This window comes from Ctenocephalides felis, unplaced genomic scaffold, assembly GCF_003426905.1.
Source record: "Ctenocephalides felis isolate EL2017-DRISC unplaced genomic scaffold, ASM342690v1 CF-g0.4_SCAFFOLD_01886, whole genome shotgun sequence".
NCBI lineage: Eukaryota > Metazoa > Arthropoda > Insecta > Siphonaptera > Pulicidae > Ctenocephalides > Ctenocephalides felis.
In genome coordinates, this window is record NW_020538040.1 from 62,859,705 (window position 1) to 62,870,492 (window position 10,788).

At 30.1% G+C, this 10,788-nt stretch overlaps 1 protein-coding gene across 1 annotated transcript in view; it reads left to right on the plus strand.

Moving 5' to 3' along the window:
- LOC113375184 (protein dead ringer-like) overlaps positions 1–5,721 on the plus strand; it is a 120,860-nt gene extending 115,139 nt beyond the window's left edge. Inside the window, exons 3-4 of the mRNA XM_026615131.1 lie at positions 4,461–4,533; positions 5,636–5,721. Of these exons, the coding sequence (XP_026470916.1) occupies positions 4,461–4,533; positions 5,636–5,721 (159 nt within the window). The remainder of the gene's footprint in view (positions 1–4,460; positions 4,534–5,635) is intronic.
- Positions 5,722–10,788: the final 5,067 nt, after the last annotated feature.

Sequence of the window (10,788 nt, forward strand, 5' to 3'; positions counted from 1 at the left end):
ATTGTCAATGTCTAATAAATTTCTACATTAGACATAATCTTTAAAATATTTGTCTTATCTAATACCTCGCAATATTAATTCGATAGCCATTTCATTTTTTTTCCATTATTGTCCAACACATCACATTACAAAACTTTCCAAATTCTTTTTCTCCGTTCTTCAGATTAGATAGTTTTATTATTAGTATAAATATATCAATTGTGTATTTACTTAAGTTAATTAATATAAGTCTGTTCAGTTATATTTCGGCCAAGACGTTGTTGATTGGTTAAGCATTTACTATGTATGTGTGTATATAATGATATTAGCGTCTAATTTGTTTGCTCTGTTTTTAAATGGTTTATGTTTAATTTGTGCTTTTATATTTCGAACCGTTGTGAAAAAGAATCATTGACTAGCCAGCCTATATCAAGTATTAATATAAATTAAACATAATACTTACGAACATTATTAATATGAATCAAAAATATAGTACGAGGTCAATAATGCATTAGTGATACAGTAATTAGCGTGTGTTGCATATTGGTAAAAAGTTCAGGAACTGCGTAATTATGAAAAAAGGCAACAAATTACAAAACTGCATTTCGCAGATTACATATTCAACAACTTTCATTATTTGTAAATATTATCATATAAAACGAAATAATATAAACGGGCGGCATTTCCATGGATAAATTTAATACGGCTGCTGTAGTAAATCCGCAAGACTTTCGTTGACGATGTTGACATTGGTTATAGCTGGTAATAACACGTGTAACACACGATTGTGAGGATAAGATTACGGCTCCGAACGGTGTGAGACATCCCTCATTCGTACGAAATGAACACGCACTCTTGTAATGCTGCAGATGAACAATGCTTATTTTCAACTGGTAACACATTTGGGTTCCATATTTTTAATTGAAAATTAAAATCACCGTTTCATGATGTCAGGTTGTGCAAATTTCATGTCTAAACCTTGTAGTCGGAAAGCAGGACGTTTAACCACAACCCTTAGCAATACCTTAATAATAAGAAAACAATAGTCTGCCCGAAGGCAAGTCCATGGTATAAGATCACCACAAATCAATGATTCCCTTTCCCTCCCCTGTTTAATATTCTCATTGCCATTTTAATACCATTAATCACTTTTTATACATTCTTATGAATTTTCCTTTCCAAACTTCTATTTCCAGGCTTTCTGATCATGTGCTTCGTTTTACAGTTCCCTGTATTTTCTCTTCTGGCGTAAGCCATTAATCTGCATTTTTTTTCTTGTCCTTTTAATTATTCTATTTAGATTTGAATAAGTCGTGTAAGGAGGCACTCTTTTTGCAGAATGGGTCCGATCCAGTTTCCTTTCCTTTTAACGATCGTGCTCAGTTAATTTTCGCCGACAGAACTTCTTCATTTATTACCTTATTTGTCCATTCTATATTCTCCATTCGTCTCCAGCACTACATTTCAAAACTCTCCAAATAGTTTTTGTCGGTCTTTCTTAGAGTCCATGTCTCTGATCCGTAAAGAACTATGCTCCAGATATAAGACTATTATTACCATACAGCTATAATATATTGGTTTAAAAATAGGATATGAATTATGCATTACATTATGTTTTTATATATAAAAATAGAGCTCGATAAAATGTTAGGTATACGTAAACTCTAAAACGGCTGAACGGATTTAGACAATTTTAGTCTTGAAATATTCGTGCTAATCAAGAGATTGTGCAAAAGGTGAAAAATTATTTCAAAACCGCATAGAAACTTTACATTTTTAAATTAAAATTTTGTATAGAAGGGTAATTCAAAATGAAACATTCGACTGCGACTCATACGTCAAATATGAAATGGTACTGACAGATAGATTATGTACAATGTAGTGTTTTAGATGAATATTATTTAATTTGCTGGGTCAGCTAGTACATTTTAAAACATGTAGTTTTTTTAAAAAAGTGTATTTGATATACGTACGTTTCGACTAAAATCCTAGCCTTCATTCAGTAGAAAACAAAGATTGATATCACTATATTAAAAATAAAAACACTAACATTCCATGATATGATGAGCACTATGGTAATATTTTTTTGGCATCACAGAAACAACAGAAATAAACAGGAATAACAATTATTAGAAAATCGCAAAATGTGTACTCTGTCCCTGTGTACTCTAATCACAAGACTTTCTATTATCTTATCTTAATGTTGTTATATTTAAGGATATCAAAGTTTATTATCCACTGAATGAAAGCTCCACATTACATGAGGGATGTTAACTGAAACGCATATAAATAAAAATTCGCTATTTTTCAATTTAGTGTTGAAAACCAAATTTTGTCACTGAAAACTATTTGACATACAATAAGAGAGCGTTTTGATGTAAGTCCATATCTAAAAAACATTGTTTTAACATCTTTGCATTAATCTTCATATTAATTTAGTATTACATTCGTTAATTTTTTTCTAGTTAAGTATGTCAATGCGATGATTACGATTTCCTCTAGCAAATTACATCGTGTATACAAATTTTCATTCTCTTTGAAATATTTGTCAATTCGTGAATTAGGATCAACTAAAAAGTGTTTATTTATGTTATCTCGGAATAAGTTTTTTTTATTTGGTCGCGCGATGATTGAAAATCATTAAGATCACGTTTACGGGCAGAATAATAACATTGAAGAGAACGTCTCCGTCATATGTTCGGGGTGATTAGTGCGGAGCATCTCGTCAGAAAAAAATAGAATGTCTGTTTCTGTAGGAAGATCGTGGTGCTCTATGTATAAAACACTACTTGATGAACGATCAATCAAAGCGCAGGTTGAATGCTCCCATCCATTTCCAATGAGATTGTTAACAGATCCGCTCCTGCGAACTCATTCAATACCACATTTAATTCCGTTCAAGTAAAATAGAGTCGTAAAGATGTACATACGTGTTTCCTAATTGCTTGTTTATTATTCATTATCACTGACAAATTAAATCATCACGTGTTATTTGAAACATATGTTCCTTGGATTAAGTCAAATTTTTATTAATTTTAAAGTCCCAAAACTTTTCAATAAACAAAAGACATTTTTACATACACCTATATCCCGTTTTACACGTTTTTGATCTCACGCGGTTTTTGAAAATGATTTCTTTAACGAAGTTTATTAATTTTGTATTTATACGAAATTCTAAAGAATAACTTTGTAAATTCTAACTACAACTTGTTTATATCTACAATAACATTTTCATTGTTTTACTGTCAAAATACAATACTACAAAATTACTACGAATTCATAGTAGTCTATGTCTATGATGGAAACATGTAGATAATATGGAAACTACCCGTTTTATGATCAAATCTAAATTATATGTGTGTTAAAATATTAATATTAAACAAACTAGCCCATACACAGTATAGGCTAGTTTGTTTGAAATACCTAAACAAAGAGCATCATTTTTTTAACTTTATTTTCAATTGGTGTTTATATATAATCGATAGCGTTAATTCATTTTATGTGAGAAAATAACCTAATTATTTTTTACAAAATCTATAATTAATAAAAGAAACTTTATAGTTTGACAATGACAAAGGAAAAAAAATAAAAAAGAAGTTAAAAGAAAGGTTATATCTTTACAAACCAAAATTGAAATTTTGAATCGTCTTCTAATAATAAAAGAATCATGTATGTTGCTATTTTTTATGCTATGAATGAAGCTCCAATTTATTTAATTGTTCAATGTGTTTGTTATTCATCATATTCAAAACTTACAAGAAGGGCTTGTTTATACCGATTTTCATTTAGCAAATTTTTTGGAGTTACGCGGTTTTTTATAGAACCTATCTTTCATGTAAAGCGGATATTAATTATAGAACAAACAACAATTCCGATATGCACAAAATACAAAATACGTCTCGTTCGTGAAATAAAAACATTTTCCAAATTATTAACTAATACCATGTAAACTATGTCTTTTTGTTGAATATGTTTTCTATCTATAGCCCACCCCATTACGTATATAGAAATTTCAAGTCCCAAAACTATTAAATTCATATTGAATGAAATTAATTATGAAACTTGACCGATAATTAAAAATCGTTGTGATTAAATGCGGCCCTGGTTGATGCATATCATTATTTATATGCTGTGATTTATAATATGAAAGGTATTGGTGGACGTATCTAACTCGTTTTGTTTAATGCGTTGTTAACAAGCATTTAATTTGCAATAGAAATGATTATATCTGGCTCTACGAAATTGGTCAGGCCCATACGATTAGTATTTTGACGGTTTCATTCGATATATGATAGTATGATACATAATCGAACTTAACTAAATTTGCTATTGCGTTTATGTTTATTCCCTTATTTCAATTTTCAGTACATTATTTAATAAATAATAACAGTTTATTTAAGTTGTATAGTACATATCTTATAAATTGTTTTGTCGATATTTTTTGCCATATATATTTAAAGCATAATTTTCTTTTCTTTCAGCTGTATGAAATTAATGATGACCCCAAACGAAAAGAATTCTTAGATGATCTCTTTCAATTTATGCAGAAACGAGGTAAGTTTTTCTTTTCTTCGATAATATAATTCACACGTTAATCACCACGATATCAGAATTTTTTTCACATGGACGATGGTAACTTTATTAGATACGTTAGTTAAAATGTATTAAGGACAATTTTCTTATTTGTCAAATTCCTAGAAGAACATTATTTTTTATGACACACATGTATGACTGACATGTTCTAATATTAATCTTTCCACTCGCTAATTCCGAGATTTATATAAATTTGGCCGCCGGCGGCATCCGAGTGGAAAGGGTTAAAACATTTTTTCTCGAAATTTCTTGTAATAAGCCAAGAAATTTTCAGGTTTTGTTCCTGACAGGCCAACCTGTAATCGATGTGGCTTTATACCAAAAACGCGTATATATGTAGAGCTTTTTTGTGTGAGACGCATGACTGACATGGCGATTAACGTGTTAATTAAAACCAGATAATTCATTGAATTCACAAAACACATCAATATGTCACAAAACGGCCACATAGCCTGCTCATATTTAAATATCTATATCTTTCCTATACTCCATAAAAATATTTGATTTTAATATGCATTTGTTTTAAAAGGTATGTTGTAACAGAATATTAAAAAAAGCGTTATAATTTTGGCATTTGGAAAGCAGAAAAAAAAGATATATTAAATGTTCTTCTCAGTTATCGTTATATAGGGTGTCCCAGACCTTGACGTCAAACAAAACAGGGTGATAGTATTGACCTAAAACTGCAGTGAAAAAAATTCTCACGTTGTTTGAGTTTTTAAGTGCAACCTAGAGCTTTTGATGACTATTTTTAGGTTATAGTCTGTATAACTTTTATTAATTTTGTTCACTTATACTTTGGAACCGTAACCGTGAATTACATTTCTAGGGCCACAGTACAAAAATACTACGATTGCCCCCGGTTTTCAAGAATTAACCCTTTTTGTTGAACTAGAATAATCTTATACATAATCATATTGTTTTCATGCGGAACTCGATGCGCTAGTGATAGATTTCGATTGATTTTTAACTTTTTTAATTTCGCGTCTCTCGACTAATAAACTCCAGAGTTGTCTATGTAGTAATGTTTCAAGATCTATACAAGTTATTAATAAATCTGTAGAGCCCCCAGTACAAGATCGAGCTCAGAGCGTGGGCGAAGATGATGGTGTACACACGGCATTTGTCTTGAAAATCGCTTCAACTTAGGGCACGTTTCCATGAACCATGCGAACATTAGTAATTAATCATTTAATCGAGGGTTAAAGAAAGTATCAGAATATAATTATCATGAAATTTTAAAATTTACTAGAACTAAATATTCCAATAAATAATAGGAAAAAATGAAAAAATATTCATTAATGACAGTATTATACAGATCTTTTTGTAAGGCAACGATACATAGTTTTGTGTATCCGATGTGTTTTTACAATCATAATCAGTAATTTTTTAAGTTAATGATAAAAATCTAAAAATGCAAAAACAAAACGATCATGGATACACAAACTTGACATATACGTGTACATGATGTATACCTCGTTTTATTACATTTACAAAAGAATTTATTGCAGTATGAAGATGCGCGTAAATCGTTTACAATTTAATAGTGTCAATCCCAAGCTGGCCTTGAAGAAGTTGATATGCGTCACATTGATTTAGTTATCACTTTTAGAACTAAAATGTGTTTCATATTCCCATCATAAACGTTAGTTTGCTTTTGCCATTCTTGCCAACAGAAAACTGACCACACGTATATATTTGATCATTAATTTTAATTTTAACACAAATTTAATCATCTCTTTTCGCACGTCTGATGCATGTTATTATTAACTATGATATATTTCATCTTAAATACTAGTCTTTAATAAATATTAAAATCTTCAATTATAACAATACCTCAAAATATAATAACTATATTAACCCTCTACGGGCCCGCGTAACTTTTAGATCACATTTCACTAAATAATTATAGCTTTTCTCATGAGATGACGTATAAATCTTACTTCCATAATTTTGTCAAAACAAGCAATATCAATATTTATTACATTTGCTACGCTTTTCAACCAGAAATAACATTTTAATACACAAAAGTTCAAACTTGTGACTTGAAGGTCGCATAACAAAAAAAAATTGTTTAAAAAGAATTTTTGCTTTCCTTTTGCATCATATATGGCTCATACTGGTTTTTTGCTTACCTAACTTTTGTGGATGTAAAACAAAAATTTAGCCCATAAAGGTCACTTTTATTAAATAATTTCATAATTATTGTTAATTCATTTACTTATAATCTATTGCCCAAGTCACTAAAATTGTCTATCGTAACTTTACTCAGGATACTTTTCAAAATCGTCTAGAATTCGTGGAAGACTTTTCCATGTACAACATTTTATGAATTTACTGTTTACAGGGGTAATTTATTTTATAGATTTATGAATTACTGATGCAATATTCTTATAGGCTTATAATCATTGTTAGTTTTCGGTTTTGAAGCAGAGGTAATTCGATCGGTTTACAACGTTATTTTTGACATTATTGGTAATAGAAACTTTTATGGCAGAAATATTTATACATTTGAGGTAAAAGCAGGCAAACGAGCATCTGTACTTACTACTTACATAATAAAAACACACACATATAAGATACTTTATATATAATATGCAATGTATGAACTGGTGGTACATGGCATCGCGTCTTAAGGCAAATTGCTGGACTTCTCGTACCGTAATTTAGAATTTTTAAAAGCTTTAAATTTTTGTTGAGAATTTATTTTTTGAGATTTTTTGAAAATTATGAATTATTTTTAACATTTTTTATAATTTGACGTTTTTTTAATTTCCATTTTTTTTTTTTTTTTTGAAAATTTCGGATATTTTTCACAGCGATCACGAAGTCGCTAGACCTGCTTTAATTGAATAAATGCTTAGTTCTGGCAATACAACTGAAATATTTTTTGAATCATTCAAATCGGATGCTTCGTTCTCTCAAAAACTGAATTGAAAACTGAAGTTTTTGCCCCGTATCTTCAATAAGGCTGAACCTGTCTTTGCCAAAAACTAATCAGCACGTCTCCTAGTCAATAAGAATTCAATGCTTATTAAATCATTTAAATCGGTTGATCCGTGCTCTCGAAATTGTGGACAAAAAATTGCGCACAAAAATACGCTCAGACAGATTCATCCATTTTTTTAAAGGCATGCCAAAATGTTCAGAAACCAATGAAACGTGAAGATTTTTTTCAAAAATTTTCATTTTATAATTATTCGAGATTACTACAACTTACCCTAAAAGAATTTAAAAATAAACCTATTCAGCTTTATAGCTTTATATTTATATAATTGAACGCATGCTGATTTTAGGTATTTTGTTCAAATCAGGACTGAAAATGCAATCTTCCGTATTTTCGTAGATAGTTTGGGTAGTCGTTATTATAAAAGATATTTAAGTTTATTATTGATATTTTAAGTTGAAAAGAAATATTTTAAAATTATAGCCTTATGATGCGAACGACACGTACGTTCAAGTTTTAGTCTCACTAGAGGCTGTGACAATAGGGCGCAGAAATAGCTTTAAAAAATAAAATAGCTTTTAAAAATAAAATTGAATATTATTAGAAATTGGCAAACAAAGGCCTATTTCGTAGTATCTAATACCAGGTCGTCTCTACCTCTGTGTCTGTGTCTGTCTGCTAGTGTATGAATAAAATTGAATATGATTAGAAATCAGTAAAAAAAATTAAATTGCTAATTATTAATCATAGTATGCGTTGGTCGAATTGATATCAAGTCGTCTTTCCACCTCTGTGTTTGTTTGTGTCAGTGTCTGGTGGTGCGGTTTCGCGAGATGGGCGTGCGAGCACACGAGTACTTTGTATGGTAGCTTCGCTATATTCTGTTAAAGATACGCATTCGTCATATGCGTTTGCTGATTATGCTGCGCTTTTAACAATGTCGCCGACTTGAAAGTTTTGCACCGTCCGCGACTATAGAACGTTGACCTAACACACTGTTGCGTTCCCATGCTGTAAAATGGACTTACATATGCTTACCTTATTGTTTTTCTAAGAAAGACCGTGAATGTGATTTGCTTACAATTTGTCCTTTGCGGATATTATGCTTTGTTTTGCGTCGCACAATGTAGACTAGAGTTGTTGAATAAACGATCATTTGTTCTATGCTAGCTTTACAACTTTTAATATGTTTTTTGCTATCTGCGTAAATCTATCTCACGAACGTATTAATCTACATAGCTGCTTATGTATGATCTTCGATCTAGAATAATTAGTAATTTATACAGAACAAACATTAATTAGTGCTAAACCTTGATTGTGTTCAATGAACGTATGTGATGACAGACAACGAGAATGTTCGTATTGTATTCTCATAGTCAATAAAGTCAACATAAAAACAATTATCCGGTTCATTTTTCATTTTTACAACAATTCTCTTTTAATTTATATCATTCATAGTTTCAATTATAAATACTACAGGTTAGTAATGTAACTAGCTCTTGTATCGTTTTTTTCAATCCATTGGTATCAAAATCGTGAGCTTTTAAGCTACCACCGAACAGAATGCAGAAGTAATGTTTATTATGATTGTTTTGTCATTGAGGCTGGGAAGTTTGAAAGCCGGCGATATGTGTGATTTGCTTCGCACATATATGGCTTGTTGCACTATCGAACCGTGTTCGCTAAACAATAACATCTCAACATTGTTGCTAAATTTATTACAATATTTATAGTTATACATTACCTTCTGCTCTTTTGTTTACATCGTATTGTTAATATTCAGCATTATATACAAGACTACGTCGACTAATTAATTGACAAAGAGAAATTACTATATATACTTTCGTCACTGCGCACAACAATGATTTTTGTACCAAACTCAAAATACTGTACACAATTATAAGGTATACAATTATTAACATGCACACACTATCGTTGTACATAAATATTGTTGCGTGGTAAATAGTTTATGCAGAAATATAACGCAAACATAACCGACCGGCGAAGAATACATTGTTATTTCGCGATTGGTAGCTATTATTGGTGGCTATTACTCCATGTTAAACTTACGCCCAGTGATAAATCAACTTCGTCATTATTCCTGTCTCAAATATATTACATATTTCTATTTTAATTCCGTGAAATCATATTATACATACACGCACACAAATATATATACATATTTGACGAAACGTCGCTGATTGAAATCCGACGTAATTATTAACATAGATGATTCTCAATAAGACTCCTTTATTTGTTACATTGCGCTATATTATATTATATTATTATTAACTTTCCATGGGGTAAGTTATTGTAATCATCCAAAAATCGAAAATGAAATTTTTTGTATATCTTTACGTTTCTAAAATTTCGACATACCTTACAAGAAATGGAGATGTGTGTGTGCGTTAAGTTGATCCAATTTTTTGTCTACTATTTCAAGCGCGAATCAACCGATTTGAATAATTAAAAAAACATTCGATTCCTACTGATGGGGAGACGTGCCGATTAGTTTTTGGCAAAGACAAGTCCAGCCATTTTGGAGATACATAAATTAAGTTTTTGAGAAAACAGACCATCGGCTTTGAATGATTGAAATCATTCAATTCGTAATGATGGGAAGAAACTAAATTGCAAAAAGCGTCCGATTTGAATGATTCAAAAAACATTTTGCTTGTGTTGACGGTGTTAAGAAACGATTAATTTTTGGGAAATGCATTTTTTTACTTCCAAATTAAAAAAAAAAATTAGATATATATATTTTTTAAATATCGAAAATAATTCGGATTTTAATTTTAATTCCGGCTAAAATACAAAAGCTCACTTATAAACTTGAAATAAGTAATTTTAACTTAACAATTCATAGAAATATGAGAAAAGAACCTTCCTTCTAACTCTGCTTCTTTAAATTTTGTTTATTTACTTTTCATGCATCATATATAAACGTCGTCCAATTTATAAGCTCATTTTGTCTATAAATGGAAGCTACAGTATTTATAATAACCAATTTGAAAAATTTTAATATTTTTCGAATACTTCATTTTGGTCGTGAGGATCGTGCAATTGACTTTAGGCACGATGCCATACATCACTAGTTTAAGATCCTTTTTATTTATCAGTAAATTTCTATATATTAAATATAAAATTTTTCAAATTATTAATTATCTAAGCAATCGTAAGCTACCGTATTTTATTTATTTATAAAATAGCAAATGCTTCTTACAAACAATCAACGACATCTATACATATACAAGTGGATCAATACAGAT